This window comes from Fusarium coffeatum (assembly GCF_003316985.1).
Source record: "Fusarium coffeatum strain FIESC_28 chromosome Unknown BRIP53273_contig_122, whole genome shotgun sequence".
In the NCBI taxonomy this organism is placed as follows: Eukaryota; Fungi; Ascomycota; class Sordariomycetes; order Hypocreales; family Nectriaceae; genus Fusarium; species Fusarium coffeatum.
In genome coordinates this window covers 99,751-116,458 of record NW_022157915.1, presented here as the reverse complement: position 1 = coordinate 116,458, position 16,708 = coordinate 99,751, and the positions used below count along the sequence as shown (strand labels likewise).

General features: G+C 48.1%; 7 protein-coding genes across 7 annotated transcripts; 4 read left to right on the top strand and 3 right to left on the bottom strand.

Annotated features, from left to right (window-relative positions):
- Positions 1-645: 645 nt before the first annotated feature.
- Positions 646-2,349, top strand: FIESC28_05662 (uncharacterized protein; the record flags this gene model as incomplete). The annotated part of the gene is made up of 4 exons (XM_031159807.1): positions 646-795; positions 840-1,053; positions 1,109-2,175; positions 2,221-2,349. The coding sequence occupies 4 exons, from the start codon at positions 646-648 to the stop codon at positions 2,347-2,349; spliced, it is 1,560 nt and encodes a 519-aa protein (XP_031016122.1).
- A 446-nt stretch (positions 2,350-2,795) lies between these two features.
- On the bottom strand, positions 2,796-3,841 carry FIESC28_05661 (uncharacterized protein; the record flags this gene model as incomplete). The annotated part of the gene is made up of 3 exons (XM_031159806.1): positions 2,796-3,210; positions 3,258-3,768; positions 3,814-3,841. The coding sequence occupies 3 exons, from the start codon at positions 3,839-3,841 to the stop codon at positions 2,796-2,798; spliced, it is 954 nt and encodes a 317-aa protein (XP_031016121.1).
- Positions 3,842-4,000: 159 nt separating this feature from the next.
- On the top strand, positions 4,001-7,281 carry FIESC28_05660 (uncharacterized protein; the record flags this gene model as incomplete). The annotated part of the gene is made up of 6 exons (XM_031159805.1): positions 4,001-4,040; positions 4,685-5,536; positions 5,587-6,005; positions 6,118-6,164; positions 6,222-6,363; positions 6,415-7,281. The coding sequence occupies 6 exons, from the start codon at positions 4,001-4,003 to the stop codon at positions 7,279-7,281; spliced, it is 2,367 nt and encodes a 788-aa protein (XP_031016120.1).
- A 350-nt stretch (positions 7,282-7,631) lies between these two features.
- On the bottom strand, positions 7,632-9,018 carry FIESC28_05659 (uncharacterized protein; the record flags this gene model as incomplete). The annotated part of the gene is made up of 2 exons (XM_031159804.1): positions 7,632-8,785; positions 8,838-9,018. The coding sequence occupies 2 exons, from the start codon at positions 9,016-9,018 to the stop codon at positions 7,632-7,634; spliced, it is 1,335 nt and encodes a 444-aa protein (XP_031016119.1).
- Positions 9,019-10,210: 1,192 nt separating this feature from the next.
- Positions 10,211-11,104, top strand: FIESC28_05658 (uncharacterized protein; the record flags this gene model as incomplete). The annotated part of the gene is made up of 1 exon (XM_031159803.1): positions 10,211-11,104. One exon carries the CDS (start codon positions 10,211-10,213, stop codon positions 11,102-11,104), a length of 894 nt encoding a protein of 297 aa, XP_031016118.1.
- Positions 11,105-11,167: 63 nt separating this feature from the next.
- FIESC28_05657 (uncharacterized protein) lies at positions 11,168-12,236 on the bottom strand (the record flags this gene model as incomplete). Its single annotated transcript, XM_031159802.1, has 2 exons — positions 11,168-12,153; positions 12,200-12,236. The coding sequence occupies 2 exons, from the start codon at positions 12,234-12,236 to the stop codon at positions 11,168-11,170; spliced, it is 1,023 nt and encodes a 340-aa protein (XP_031016117.1).
- Positions 12,237-13,601: 1,365 nt separating this feature from the next.
- FIESC28_05656 (uncharacterized protein) lies at positions 13,602-16,540 on the top strand (the record flags this gene model as incomplete). Its single annotated transcript, XM_031159801.1, has 3 exons — positions 13,602-14,147; positions 14,201-16,483; positions 16,532-16,540. The coding sequence occupies 3 exons, from the start codon at positions 13,602-13,604 to the stop codon at positions 16,538-16,540; spliced, it is 2,838 nt and encodes a 945-aa protein (XP_031016116.1).
- Positions 16,541-16,708: the final 168 nt, after the last annotated feature.

Sequence of the window (16,708 nt, the reverse complement as noted above, 5' to 3'; positions counted from 1 at the left end):
TTGACGAGATGAGAAAAGAAGAGTTGTGATGAGATAAAGAGCAACGAAAATAAAGAGTTCTGGGTGCTTGTTTACGGTAAGCGATCATTTCCTCGTAGAGAAGGTGTTTTAACTTTGTGCTTTGTTTGTGGCTGGCGACGCGGGGAGTCCGGTTCATCAATGTGACAATTGCGGGATGATCATTTGGGTCGATGTTGAATCGGGTTCCGTGGAAGATCAATAACTAAACATCCATATATAACCTTGTGTCAGTTCCTATTCCTTTTTAATTCACTAATAATACCATTCTGATTCCTCATTATACAGCTTCCCGAGTACTGTCCGAGTCTCTGATTACAGATCCTCTGCTTACTGACCCTTCTGATCAATGACGCCATACAGCGGGATGTCACCACTATCCCTGTAAAACTGGTCACTGGTGGCACCCAACTCCCAGCCCAAGAGTGGGATTTGACCCCGCGAAGCCGGGGAGTTGATAATAAAACTGAAGGGCACCTCATCCTTACAAGCCACTGACGATCTTTTTCTGTATCTCTCTCTTTTCTTAACTGGTTATTGATTGCGTGCTTGGAGGTATATAAGACAGGATAAATTCCTCCAATGCCGGACGCTTCTCACTCCGAGGCGCAACGTCTCTTGCCCAACATGAGTGCGCCCACTACAGAAGCAGAACCCAAGAAATACGGTGCGACGGAGGGGCACGGTATTGTCGAAGCGATTGATGATGAGGCGATTATTCCCAAGGGGGCGCTTGATCCTGTTTATGAAGCCAAGGCGAGGATATTGAATCGGGCAGTGAGTATGATCCTCCAATTGGTGAGGGTGAGCTGACTTTTTAGGTGCAAGATCTAGGCATGGGTCGTTATCAGTGGGAGCTCTTCATCGTTATAGGCTTTGGCTGGGCGAGCGATAATCTCTGGCCAATCGTCACGTCGCTTATTTTACCGGCTGTGGCCAACGAATTTGGCGTTACGAATCCCCCGTATTTGACTCTGGCGCAGAATATTGGTTTATTGGCTGGTGCCATGTTTTGGGGGTTTGGCTGTGATGTTTGTAAGTCATTCACATTTTTATTATTGATGGTTGGATTGTTTACTGACTCTTCTAGTTGGCCGCAAATGGGCTTTTAACATTACTCTCGGTCTCACAGCAATCTGGGGTCTCATCGCAGCCTCAGCGCCTAACTTTGCAGCCATCGCCATCTTCGACGCCCTCTGGTCTTTCGGTGTAGGCGGTAATTTACCCGTCGACTCAGCAATTTTTCTTGAATTTTTGCCAGCGTCGCATCAATACCTCCTAACAGTTTTGTCCATCGATTGGGCTATCGCGCAAGTCATCGGTACACTCATCGCATGGCCGCTCCTCGGAAATTATACATGCGAACAAGGCGCCACCACCTGTCGACGCAGCGATAACATGGGTTGGCGATATTTTACCATCACGGTCGGTGGTCTTACACTTCTCATGTTTCTCGCGCGCTTTATTCTGTTCAAGATTTATGAGTCGCCGAAATATCTTATGAGTAAGGGCCGCGATGAGGAAGCTGTCAAGGTTGTCCACACCGTGGCAAAGAAGAACGGCAAAACGACGACATTAACGCTCGAAGATCTAAAAGCTTGCGAACCAGAGGGTTACGTCGCACAGACAGATACGAGCGCAGCATTAAAGCGATATCTCGAAAAAGTCGACATTTCTCACATAAAGGCACTCTTCGCAACAAGGAAACTCGGTCTAAGCACTGGTCTCATCATGGCTGTATGGGCCCTTATCGGTTTGGGATATCCCCTCTACAACGCCTTCATCCCGTTCATCCAAGCAACCAAGGGTGCTGATTTCGGCGATGGAAGTACTTACATCACATACCGCAACAGTCTTATCATCGCCGTTCTTGGGGTCCCCGGTGCGTTACTGGGTGGATGGCTCGTTGAGCTGCCACGTCTGGGACGTAAGGGTACACTTTCCGCGAGTACTATTCTCACGGGTGTGTTTCTGTATTGTTCTACTACTGCGAATTCCAGCGGTGCTTTGCTTGGGTGGCAGTGTGCCTTCAACTTCTTCAGCAATATTATGTATGCTGTGCTGTACTCTTTTACACCGGAATTGTTTCCTACGCCTCATCGAGGAACGGGCAATGCACTCTGTGCGTCTTGTAACCGAATCTTTGGCATCATGGCTGTAAGTCCTCCATCCTTCTCTATTAACTCAAACTAATTTTCCCAGCCAATTATTGCTATTTTTGCAAACTTGGAGACTTCTGCGCCCGTTTATACCAGCGGTGCCCTGTTCATCGCTGCTGGACTTTTGGTACTCCTCATGCCATTTGAGTCGAGGGGCAAAGCAGCGCTTTGAGCTTTGTGGTACCTGCGTGGATATATGAACGATTTAATAGGCCGGGCTGGGATCTGGTGTGCTTCACTCAGGTGATACTTTCCAGAAAATCTTAATGCGATCGTTGCATTTTTGTAAGGTCCCATTCATGTTGAATAAGATTCTCAGAAAAATATGACAAGCGCATTGAGCTTCCCCGGAAAGTATCTTCTGAGTGACTACTCGGGGTTTGCTTATGACACATCTGGTGATAAAGATGCCCGCAATGCGTACTTAATAAAACAACACTTTTGATCACACGAACTGCCATTTGACAGTTATCTTTCCTGATGAACCGTATCCTCAACAAGGTCCGAATCTTCTGAGTGAAGTACATTAGATCCCTGGCCGGGAATGGGAAAAGCAATATGATATACGGATCCTCATGCTGTTTGAATGATCGGACTTTATATATAAATCTCCGTTGCTTACTTCGCATCTCTTTCTTTGACCAAATCGGTCTCAAAGTTCAAGCCGGCTTCTTTCCGTATTATTCCATACATAGAAGACGAATCAAGCGGTCTTCCCTCATCGTCAGAAAATCTCTTCGCATCTTTAAGATGCTTGATGGCAACTTCTGCAACCTCCAATTTTGTTCCAGACTCTTCCGCCAGAGCAATTCCATGACCGACGTCTTTAATTGCTAGGTTGAGATCAGACCATGGTCGGTCACCTCTGGCTGGCATGTACGCCCCCGTAGTAAGTCGTTGAGACATAGAGAATGGTAGAGCCCCGTATTGTTGCTCGATCAGTGCCTCCAGATTCTCGCTTCCTAGACCGGACTTTTCGGCTAGGACATGTGCTTCTGCTATGATTTCCATGAAGCCAGCCGTGATGAAATTTCTGTTTCATGTCAGGTTTGTCGTTATATCAAGAGAGAGGAAACTTACCCAGCTGTCTTCATCTTGCCAGATGCTCTAACATCCTCACCGACCCTAATGACGCCCCTCCCCATAACACCTTCAATATACGGCAGTATCTTCTCCACGGCGCCACTCGGCCCGGCAGTGATCCAAAGTAGCTTCCCTTGCGCAGCAACAGGACTTGCCCCAAATACAGGCGAGGCAATAAACTGGCCTCCTTGATTTTTGATATTGGTCTCCGCTTCTGCTGAAGAATCAGGATGGACTGTCGAAGTATCAACAATAATCTTTCCAGTCAATTGACTAGAGGAGATGGCGTTGAGAGTTGCGTCCAGGGCGGAGTCGTCGGCGAGAGAAAAGAAGATGATATCGCATTTTGAAACTAGGTCGCCAGGTGATGATACTGGTTGGGCGCCAAGGTCGTTTAGTGAATCACCGCGAGAGATGGTGCGATTGAAGTAGATCAGATTTGAAGATCCGTTAGAGCTGAGATGTTTCTGGAGGTTTGTCGCCATGGGAAGACCCATTGACCCCAGCCCTATGTACTGTTAGTGATATACTTTCCGTCGGTGGTGGGACGTACCGATCCAGCCAATTTGAGGAGATGACATTCTGATTCGGATTCAAGTTTTCGTGGTGTATTTGATTGGTTGGTGATTGTTGCTTGTATGAATGTTTATATACTCGTTGTCGGTAGACTGCGCCGCATGGTCGTGATGAGTCAAGACTCAGCTCGGCTGAGGGCCCGCAACTTCGGATAATCCGCCGAAATGTTGATCCACCTCAGTCGCCAACCTCAGTTCATGGCATGTAAGTCCAACTACCAAGGACACGGTTTCTATCAGGTTTCTGTAATATAAACACAAGTGTACAAGTCCTGCTACTGCGACGTGATTGGAGATGTTGTCATGTTCGACATGTTGGAACATATGCCTCAACAGTCCCTAACATCCTAGTTCTTCTTGCTTTCAACACTATGCTGCCCATCATTAACATTATAAATGAATTGAGATAAGTGGCTGACCGTTGGAGAGCTTGTCCGTTCTGAACTTGACGATGATCGGCCAAATTGCACAGGTTGAGCTTGGAGGATGGCTTTTTCATATGCCGTCATGCTGTGTAGGTGACAATTCTTTTACTTCTGATTGACCAGCAGCAATTCAGCGGTGATGGTTTGTGAATTTACAGTGGTACAAAGGCATCAATTCTGATGTGTCAAAGGATCATTGGCCATTAGGCGCCGAGTCGTGCATATTTCAGATGTAGGTGGTGGCTTAGTCTTTCCATCCGTGTCAAAATTCGGGCTGTGCCTTGTAGCCTTTTTGCGAACTGAATGATACTTTCCATACCGCTGATTCCTCCTTCGTACTTTCCCCTCAAAAACCTTGCCGGGCTCTTGCTCCCATTCTTTTTTGTTCATGAATTTTCAATAAAGCCTAAACTGACAATCAAAGCACGAGTGATGATCGATACCTGTGCCAGCATCCTCACTGTTCTCACTGTCACCTTCTCACTTACCAAATGTATCAACGAAGCCCTTGCCGCCGCTAAGGATGGGCCTGAGATCATCCAGTTTCTCAAAGGTGACACTTCACAATTACAGAGTGTCTTACAGAAGCTCTTACAGATTTCCATTACCTCTATCAGCGATACGGAGAGGCTAGAACTCATCGGTCTGGTAAAGAAGTGCGAGGATGATCTAGCGAGTCTCAATGCCAAGCTTTCTCACCTTGACATCTCGGGGTGTGGCGGTCGTATGGGACGGCTATGGGGCAGATTGAAGCTTTCCTTCAAAGAGAGAGACCTGCATCAAATACGCCATGTCATTCAAGGTCATGTTCAAATTTTGACTCTGCGCTTAGGTCTCATCCAGGCCCAGCAATCATCCTTCACAGTCACGCAATCAATTGCAATGTTAGGCACTCTCCAGGAGCTTTCGCAGGCTGTTGGAGCTCTGAAGATAACCGAAACCTCTTCTCACAACGACTGCGCGGACTTACCAGGCACAGAAGCAAGGGTCACAGAACTAGATGACACAGCATCACTTGTTCAGAAGGACTCGGTACTAGATGGGAGTATTACTCGACTGATGCGTTTGCTAGAGATAAAGCCATGTATTGTTGATACGGATGGAATGCCACACCTGTCCGGTGACTTGGAGCGTCTGATAGTTTCCGTTTGCAAGGAGTTCGCACAAGCCAACAGAAATAACAGGATGCAAGGAGGTCATCTAGATGTTTCCACAGAGCTGAAACGCATGCAAGGTCTTATTGCATCTTCCCCATCTGTGATGATCAACAAAAGCGGTATGTTACTAACGCTACTTTAATATCTACTACTGAAACATTGGGAACAGAACCAGCGGGGGTACTAGAGCTCGCAGTACCGGGAATTGCATTATGGCAAGAAAGAAAGAAGAAAATAATCGACACCGACGATTACACCATCATGGTGACCACCGTCAAGAGACGTCAAGCGCTGCTCCCCCCCGGTACATGGCAGACGGATCAACCCAGAAATGAATTTTTAGCGAACGTCGCTTGTAAGTGGAAAAAGCAAAAGGCAATGCTTACTATATCGACTGAGCAGAGACAAACGCTTTTCGAAAGGTTCACCAACATGTTGCCACGAGTGATAGTCTCCGAAATTCTGCATTGCGAAGCTGAAGTGTTTCTTGTGGCTAGGAATGGATCAGTAGAAGATCTTGCACGACTAATAGTTGCGGGAGATGCTAGTCTCCACATCCGTGATACGCGTGGGTGGTCTCTGTTACATGTGAGTACCTATGCAACTTATGAATGATTCCGTTGATAGTTGGCTGATCTTCCCTTCCTTGTCCTAGTGTGCGATTGGAAATCTTCCTATGTTGAAGTTTCTCATTCAACAGGGACTGGATGTCAACGAGATTCCAAATGACGGCTCCAACCATCAAATGTAATGCTCAATATGAAAGCTATATCGTGTATTAAAGCTGACATGGTCAAACATCAGGTCGCCTCTGCATATCGCAAATGCTCTCGGAGTAGACAAGGAAAACTCGGTCGCTCTTCTGCAGGCCGGAGCCGATCCAACTATGGAAACCCCCGGGTTCGTTAGCTGGATAAGGATGCTCGCTATCAAAACACAAACACAGGTATGAGTTCCCTGCGACGTAACAATGGAGATAACCAACAAACAAGCGTAGGACAAGGATTTCTTTCAACAGGTCTTATGCACCAACCCATTCATTTCCTCAGACCACGAGGTCATAAATTCTCTCAGTCTGATAAATTGTCTCTGCTCAAGATGGACAACCACACCGCCAGAATGCTTTGATCCGGATCGAGAGCGGAAGCTTCTGGAGCTTCTTTTGGAACGTGGACACCAGTTTGATTTTGGAAAGGACTGCGAAGAGTTTGCTTTCGGTGACAGGCTGTTACTTTCAAAGGTTGTCGAACGAAGGGATCTCTTAGCGTATATGCTACAGTGGGGACGCACCGACGAGACCCTTCCCCAAAGGTCATCAATATCGGGTCATGCATATAGGCTGTGCAAGCCCTGCTCCATGTCCAGATCCTCACTGTGGGGTGACTTCTGGGACACTATCTTCGACCGAGCGGGATATGACATCATGAGTTGCAGGAATGGCCATCCTCGCCGGGCTCGATACGGGGACGGATATACACGTCAGATTTTCGAAGAGCTGTGGCAGGGTAGGGAAGATCATTGTCCATACTGGGATGATAAGTCCTGGCCAGAGTTTCCGACTCCAGAAGCCGAAGAGGCGTACGAATTGGTGCTTTCTGGAGAGACATGCCTCATGTGTCAGCCTTGCCAGGAGGTCGAAGGTTGGGACTGTTGCCACTGCGGAGTATGTCTACTAGTATTTCAGTTCTTTTGCACTGATATACACGGTCATCTCCATGACTGGAGGTGCCCACGTTCGCGGGTTGGCTATTGGGAGTGCCTCGATGATACTGGCTTTTACAGCTTCAGACCCAAGGCTGCAACAGATCCAGACCTAATTGAGGGAGAGCTAATTGGGTTTGAAGATGACTTCTACCAGTTCTAAGATGCCCCCGACAATGGATGCGAGTCTGAGACCGAAGAGAATTTCCCAGAGACTCAACAGGCCGAGATTGCTTGATCAGTCAAGAGGAAGAGAGCTATCCGGTAATTCCAGAATGTCTTGATGAATTGCTAATCGAAGGTCATCGGAAGCTTTATGAGAGCCCGTGGGCTTGTAAAGAGCCTTTATTACTGGCTACGAAGAGTATAGTTCTTTCAATGGCCGTTTATATCTTTTTGGTTGCGGCTTGGATTTTCACAGATTGTTATGTTTCGAGGGCAGAACCGTGCAATATGGGAAGTAAAAAGACATCGTTCTCTTTTCGAGACTCATATGTAAAATTATTCAACAGACTACAGCTTCGCACTATTCTCCTTGATATCAGTCCATCCTTCAGTCTCACTCTTGGGCAGATCCATAATGGTATCATCAGCACCAAACCGATCCAAAGTATCTTTACCCCAAAATGCAGTAAACTTCTCTGGTCTCCATCTCCAAAACTTGACAAATCTATCTTCCAAAGTTCCCTCCATGCAATCAGAGATATACTTGCCAATAGACGTAATGTGCTTATAACCTGTGCCGCAATCACCGGATGCAATAACAAGCGAAGGATGACGAGGATGATAGGTGATGAGGAAGTTTCGATCGAATGTATCAGCGCACCAGCAGATTCTAGCATGAACGAGTGGTCTGTCTGCAAGATGAGGCATGATGTCTCGCAGGAAATCTTTCATGCGACTCTCTGCCTCGAGAGGGATTTGATGCTTTGCGAAGGGGATGGATTGAGGAAATTTAGCACCAGGCTTTTCGACCCAGTTTACGTAGCCGGGATGTTCGTCGCACATCTTCAGCTGGTGGAGATCCTCGTCTGGTTCCATAAAGAAACCTTTGTTGATGTTGAAAAGAACTGGAAGATTTTTGTATAGCTTGGCTTCCTCAGGGGTCATCTGAATGTGACCAAGGGTCCAAGCTGTTGGGCGAATTTGGTTTTCAAAGTCGAGGAAGCGCTCCGCTGAAGCACCAGCCGAAAGAATTGTGCGATCAGCCCTGTGTTCCTTGCCATCAACAGTCTTAGCACCCTTAACATCTCCATCCTCAAAGACGAGACTCTCGACTTCACCTTGAGGTGAGCCAGTAATGAACTTGACACCAAGTCTCTTGCTCTCCTCAAAAGCAGCAGTCATAGCCTTTCGAGCATGAACCCATCCAGAGCCCTCTGATTTGTAAAAGCCCTTCCAGCCAGGGAAGTCTCCTGTGAGAACACCTTCCGGCATAGTCTTTCTGAACTCTTCTGCGGTGTTGAGAGGCGTGAACTCGTCTATTTTATCGCCAACTTCGTCTTCAACAACCGCTTTGATAGCTTTGGGCGTTGAGGCTGAGACGACGTAGCCTGTGTCATGACAGAAGGGCTTGAAGACGGGGTCGTGGAGCCAGCCTTGGGCTTGAGCATAGGTGAGGGCTTGCCAGATATCGTCATGTGAGTCGCCTTTGTTATCGGGGACGTCTGCGTATGTTAGAAATTCATGCCGTCAAGCTTGGGTGTGGAGATGATTTACTGAGTCCACTAGCGATTTTGTTTACATCATGACCTGCTGAGATAGGTGATGGGATGCGGTTGACGTCGAGGAGAGTGACATTGGTGTACCCTCGACGAGCGAGATGGAGAGCGGTTGAACATCCCCATGTTCCGCCACCAACGATAAGGATGGAGGATTCTTTAGTAAGAGTTGAAGCCATATTGAGGACCGAGCTTGAATGAACAAGATGAGTGAAAGAAAAGATGGGGAATTGTTTAGGATCAGAGAGCTAACCCAAAGCCAATAAATATAGTAGATCCCCAATCATGACATCCTCTTCACGAAGGTCCAGCCGAAGACGACGTTGAATCCACTTGAAGCTATTTTACTCCGATTGGTTGGCTCGATCTGTGAAGTTCAACGGATCAAACGATCTAAGCCGGATGTGGTAGTCGAAAAGATCGTCATGTGATCGTAGACCAAGTGGAGAGTCATGGGAACCGGGAATAAGCTCCTCTAGCAAGATCCTGATGCTCTCATCCCCCGCTTTTATTCTCGCACTTCACCGTTGCATACTGAGACTCGCTTTTACCTTCCTCATACCGACAGTCTATCTCATCTCTCCTTCTTACAGCCAATCATTACCGGTATCCATCCTCATGCCCAGGAAAAGACCTCCCGGCAACCCAAAACCCGTCCAGCGTCGCACGCGCTCAGGCTGCCAAACATGCCGCTCCCGCAAGATCAAATGCGATGAGACAAAACCCTCCTGCCGCAACTGCTCCTCAAGGGGTTTAGCGTGTAATAACGCTCTGCAGCTAAAATGGGAGTCCGAGTTCACTGCTAGAGGGCTCTCGTTTGGGAGAGAGGGCGTTTGGACCAAGGAAGATAGACCGAGGCAGAGAAATCCGGTTGTTCACTCACCAGTGCTTTTTCTCAGACCGTCGGTTGAGCCGAGACATTTTATTAATACATACTATAGTGATTTTGTCAGGGATCCGAATCTGGAAAAGACTCTTGTTAGAGAGGCCATGGTGTTGAGGGAGGAGGGGGCTGTTGTTATGAGAAAACCCAGTTTAGGACCATGTTTGTCTGCTTTTCCTACCCTTGATACCCCGGAGCGAAATCTTTTTGAATACTATCTTCTGAAGCTATGTCCTCTTACTACGCCATCCTCACAGCTATCTTCACCATTTGCGAGTATGGTTGCGCCTCTTTTTACACATGCTGGGCAGGATCTGCTCGTTCAGTCGGTTCTGGCATTTGCAGCACGGCATAGGAGTATAAAAGACCCGTCTTGGGCACGGTCGGCGATGAGGATGAAGGGAAAGGCCCTTACGGGCTTACTCCAGAAGATCCGGTCACCTGATGTAACAGCGGATGTTATACTTGATCCGCAAGTTCCAGCAACCATGATGTTCCTTTGTCTCTATGAAATTCTTGACAATGGAGACTATCGATGGGTGTTTCATCTTAAGGCAAGTCAGAACTTTATGAGAAAACGACAGCAGCTTGCGCTTCCGTCTTGTGACAATACGGGCTTTGGAAGTCTTGCTGTGTTTGCAGAGCGATATTTCGCATTTCAAGATGTCATCAGCAGAACGGCCTGTGGAAACTCACCGATTTTTGGGCTGGAGTATTGGCAGAGGCCTGATCATGCGGACGATATCGATGCGTGGATGGGATGTAGTCCGGCGATGGCTTCTGTTATCTTCAAGATCACTGAGCTTGCACGGACGAGGAACCGAAATAGTATGTCCCAGAAAGAATACGATGTCCAAGTTGAGGAACTTGACAGGGAATTGGCGGTTGTCAGTTCAAATGTCACAGCTGTTGAGGCCATGGATGAGAACGTGCGACGGAGCGTTGATCTCAAGAAGACCTCAGTACAGGTTTATTTCCACTGTCTTCTAAGAGACGCAAACCCTTCGACACCGGAAGTCATACGCCTCGTCACAAAAGTCTTGGAATCCATTCACAATCTTATTCAACAAGGCAGCGCAGCAGGGCTGTTATTCCCATTGTTCGTGGCAGCTGTGGAACTCGATCCACTACAAGACGAGACCATATTCCTACACGAAGGGTTAGGCACATATTTATCGGGAAGACAATTGGTATTGGAGATTCTTGATGCGATGGTTGGTTCATCGCTTGCGAATATTGAACGAACAAAAGCGGTTATCCTCAAAGTTTGGAGGATGAGAGATTTACATACACAGAGGGAATCGCCTCTTGTTGGAATGGGAGATGCTAATGATTGGAATTACTTTGTGAGTCCATATACACAGAACCTGAACTTGGCTTAATGGGATTGGAAAAAAGGCATAGCGCCGTAAACTAGAATTAATGAATAATGATTGAGTTGTTATCTACCGTAGAAGGAAACCGGGGAAAACATCCTCAGAAGGATCAATGAAGAAGCTCATCCTTCCGACCAGGTTTGCTGTTCCTCTGACACGAGGTATACAAGCGGGAAACTCCACAGGGCTCTGCTCTTCGCGAACGACGTCTGCTTCAAACACGGTATCAATGATGGAACGGTGTATAAGCTTTCCCTTTCCATGGTCTAGTCTTCCCTGAGCCATGAGGGCAGCGACTCGTGAAGATGTTCCCGAACCACAAGGCGAACGGTCAATTTGTCCATCCGCGAAGATGACAACGTTTCGCTGTCTGACATTCCCATCTTGTTCATCGCGCCCTTCGTTGTAAAAGATAACGCCGTAAAGGTCGTATGTGTCGTAGTGCGCCCTTGTTCCAAGGCAGGTCTTGATCTCGCGACCGAGGTTGATGAACTCGATGTATTTGCTCGGCTCGACAGTGAGAGACAATTGAGCAGCGTCAACATGAGCATATACAGCTCCTCCAAAAGCCAAATCGACCTTAATGTCCATGTCCTTTGATGGAATAGTGACATTTAGGTCTTTGGCAATCTGATAGCTCTTCACGTTGATAAAGTCTCCATGGGTAGGCTCCCCATCCTTAATAGCGATTTTAGCCGTGACCCGACCAGAGGGAACATCAATAACAACATCCACTTCGCCATCCAGAGGCACATCAACCAACTTATGCTCAACGGCCCAGTACCCAAGGGCTATTGTTCCATGTCCACACGCGGTAGAGAATCCATCTTTATGCCAGAATAGAACGCCGAAGTTAGCGCCAGCGTCATCGGGCGGGGTGATGAAGCCGCCGTACATATCTGCGTGACCGCGGGGTTCGTGGCATAGTGATTGGCGAAGTTGGTCAAGAGGATGGTAGGGTGTGTTTATGATTGACAAACGACGGTCTTTTACTGTTGGGGCGATTGGGAGATGGTCTTCTGGTAAAGTATCGACGATGCGGAATGGTTCGCCGGCTGGGGGTGTTAGTTTAGATGGTGAGATTGTGACGGGATGAGGTACCTGTATGCCAGTCTTCTGTGTCAATCCAAAAAGACATTCTGACTATACTTATGTGATGAGGCTGTTTGTGATTTAATTGAGATTGATCTTTATTTTATTTGTACCAGCGATGCTATCGTAACTGTGGTGGACATTATTGCTTGATGGTCTTCAAACGGAAAGCCACGCCGATCGGGCTCCTTCCCCGACTCCGGGCCGGTCGATAAAGAACCACGCCCTGCACCCTTGGGTAAGCTCTACTCCGGCTGGTTCCTTCTCCTAATAACCACGCCTTTTTAGAGACCATTGAGCATCACTGACATCAATACAAGCTGCCAACGTCAGCATCTAGAAGAACAAATTATGATCTTCGGCAAGAGCCAAGCCTTTATCCTCCGGCAGTTGGATCATGACGGTCGCGTGTAACAGACTGCTCTGTCTCACAAGAAGTGACACAAACACAGAATGACAGATCGATCGGTACGACGCGCGGTCTTTTGTAATGGATCAATATTGACAGCTTCCATCTGTCAACGGAGCTTGGCCGATTGCCACGCATGCGTCTTTTCCTGATAAGGCTTGTGGCAGAGACAAAGAACTCCCTTGGGACGTTAGCTGAAACGCGCTCAAGTAACCAAAACTATTATCACATTGATAAATTACAATATTGATGCGCGATTCAGTACAGTATTAGGGGATCATAATTGCTTTTTCGTCCCTGATCTTCAATGGTGTCATAAGCTTCGATAGCGGGAGAACAGTCCCTGCATTCGGGGTCGTTCTTTTAGAGTTAATCACGATAAAAAGTTCACCAGGAATTAGAGTGAGTTCACCTTGGCAACTATAAAGAAACGGCTAATGACAACCGTAAAAAGCTTGTTTATTAGACAGGAATGCAGGGGGGGAAAAGGGTGGCCGTTGTGGGCTGCGGCTGAGGGGGAGCTATCCCTTGGCTAGGTAGTCTAGACTAACAAGGGGGCCAGACTGTCCAGTTCTTTGTTCCCTTACTTTTTGCCTTCGCCTAACGTTATTGTCGCCAGGCACGGGCGATTTGGGCAGATGTTTGCTTTCCTCGTACAGTGCTCAATAGCTGTCAATAGGTATCACGATGAGCTTCATCAAATGGTAGGTGCGACTCCGCTGCAGAGTTCCTTCCGTCGCAGGCGACACCGGTATAACATAACATAACAATCGGCTGTTTCCTTCTTTCCTTCTTTCCTTCCTTCCTTTTCTCGTGGCTGCTCTTCTAATTTCCTCCCTTGATTGAACTGAGACACTTTATACACGCTATCGTGACTCACGCCCAACTTCTCATTCGCCAATACACGGACAACCAATGCTATGCACAGCTTCTACTCGATTTGGACATGCATAGGATTAGGGTGTCGATAATCCATTCCAAGCACCCTGTCTTCATGCCAATATGCCCCAACGGTCTCAGACCTTCAGGCAAGGGAAGCGGCCCTCCTTACGCCACCTGATTCACCCTTCCCAAGGCGCAGCCGGACCAGGCCTGTCCAAACCCGTCGACACCATTTATTTTCTTGCTTCTTCACTCATTCAAAAGTCTGGCCGGCTACCCGTCTTGGCTTTGAACTTCATCCGTCACAGAATCATCATCATCAAGCGCTTGATCATGACGGAGCGTTCGACATTAGCCCTCGTGGTTCGACTACTGCCAGTCATATTTTCCGTCTTGCTCTTCTTCGCAATTACAGTGCACCAAGTACTTCCATCCGACGATCCATATCGATGCAGAGCGCTGCTGGGGAACAGCGAGCGAAATGGAAGCTGGCTTCACAAAGCAGATATCGACGGCGCGAGGCGTCCCTTTACCAACTGGCAACCTGACGGATGCATGCTGCACCACTATAAGGCACAGGAGATTAGGGACTGTATGGGTGAACGACATGCTGTCTTCTCAGGAGACTCTACGACAAGACAGATCTTCTGGGGCATGGCGCGAATTGTAGGTTCAATCGGCCCTCTGCTTGCTCGTGCTGCCACTGACGATTGCTCTAGCTGAATCGCGAAAAAGCTAATGATGGTCGCCATCATCTCAACCCTCACAAGAGTTACAACATGACGATAGGAGGTGTCCGAATGATACATATCTGGAACCCATTCTGGAATACCTGGAGGCATAAGAAGATCTCCTTCACGGACCAACTCGAATTGATGAACAAGCACAAGCACGATCCCTCCACTGAGAAACAGGAACTTGGATCACCCGGGCTCATTATGCTCGGTGCTGGAGCTTGGTACGCCGGCAACTTCCATCCTAATGAGTCTGCGGTTAAGTGGGAAGGGGCATTGAACAACGTCACCGAGCGCCTTGGGTTTGCTGATCTGCCCAGATGGGGCACAACACCCATGGACCCTGTGGAAGGTATGGGCAACGAGGCATTCATTGCTCCTGTCGCACCCCCGTTCTATGACCATATGCCTTCACGCAGAACAGGGCCTGGAGGTGTCGAGAAAGGAGAGGTCGAGGCTATCGACAAGTACACTTATACGCAGGAGGACCCGCAGAACATCCGCCTACTCCGAGCTTTCCCTCAACTGTCCGTCAATCAGCCTGAAGCGATCGTCGACAAGACGGATACTGGCTTCCATGTCATTGACTCAGTGGCCGAGATCAAAGCCAACATTCTCCTCAACGCTCGTTGTAATGCGAAACTTGACCGGATGTATGGCTACCCATACACTCGATCCTGTTGCACTGACTACGGAGGTCGCTCATGGACCCAGAATTTTATTCTGTTCTTTGTTGCTGTCTACGCCGTCGCGTGCGTTTGCTTCGAGGGTTTCACCTTCGTTTCCTCGCTTCAGATCAGAGGGCTTGACTTGAAGGTGGGCATTTTTGCTGTCGCCCTCATTTACTGCTTCGCTGCCGACCGCACCCATCTCTTCCCTAAGGGTATGAAGGAATTCGTTCCTAGAGAATTCTGGGTTCTCATTACGATATGTTCACTTATTGGTGGACTTACCATTCGCATGGTTAAGTTTCGCGCGCCTCGTCTCCCCACGATTATGACTGTCGCCGCACCCGATGCCGAAGTCGAGGGTGGCCGTGAAGCGCCGCCTAAGCCCACGACACCCGCTCAGGATGCTGGCATCCTAGCCAGAGACCAGACTGAGGAATGGAAGGGATGGATGCAAGCTGCTATTCTTGTCTACCACTGGACGGGTGCCTCTAAGGATCTTCCTATCTATATCTTCATTCGGTTGCTCGTCGCTGCCTATCTGTTCCAAACTGGGTATGGTCACACCATCTACTTCCTCTCCAAGAGAGACTTTTCGTTCCGCCGCGTCGCAAGTGTTATGCTTCGTCTCAACATCCTCAGTTGCGCACTACCATACGTCATGGGCACTGACTACATGTTCTACTACTTTGCGCCTCTTGTCAGCTTCTGGTTCATGGTAGTCTATGCCACCATGGCTATCTGTTCCGGGTTCAATGACAGCATCAAGGTTCTGGGTAGCAAGATTCTGGCATCCTTCGTCTTTGTCAGTCTGGTGCTCAACTTCACACCTCTGATGAAGTGGCTGTTTGCCATCCTCGAGCTCGTCTTCCGCATCAAGTGGGATCTCGCTGAGTGGGAGTTCAGAGTTACCCTTGATGGAGCTATTGTGTTCGTTGGTATGCTGGCTGGTGTGATCCACCAACGGGTTGAGCGCGACGCATTCTGGTACACCAACTACAAGTTTTGGATCATGCCATCGATCATGTCTATCGCAGGCTTCACATACCTGTGCAGCTCTATGAGCGACAAGGCTATCTACGTCATGCTTCATCCTATCATCTCCATCTTCCCTGTCCTCGCCTTTATCTGTCTTCGAAATGCTTCGACGTCCATGCGCAACCACTACTCCACGGCCTCAGCATGGCTTGGCAAATGCTCTCTTGAGACTTTCATCCTCCAGTTCCACGTTTTCCTTGCTGGTGACACCAGAGGTGTTCTTCTCTTGGATATTTTCAAGGGTGATGGTAGTCTTTTGGGCGATCGCTGGCGCGACCTGGCTGTTCTCGTTCCCATCTTCTTCTGGATCAGCCACTTGGTTGCCGAAGCGTCTGGCCACATTGTGAAGATGATCATGGGCGAGTCCAAGCAAAGACCAACTCTTCATGACCCCGAGGATGACGATGAGAATCAACTTAAGATTGTTGAGCCCGTGTGGGAGAGGATGCCGATGCTTAACAGCATGCACTTGGAGCGTGCCAGGGACTTTTGCAAGTCTGTTAGCAGCGGACTTCACCTGCGCGTAGGCGCCATTCTCGGAGTTATGATGCTACTCAACTGGGTAAGTTGATCATTATACCCTATTCTGTAACGTACTAACATGTTTTAGCTGTATTAAACGACGTACGCCTTTTCAGGCTTGAATCAGAGTAGCCTGATCTTCTGTTAGTTGGATAGACGGTGATGTTTGCATTGCTTGGTAGAAACTCATTATTGCACTGGTCGGTACCATGGGGTATTGTAGATTGAATATAGATATCAAGTACGTTTAGTTTAACCTCATCTT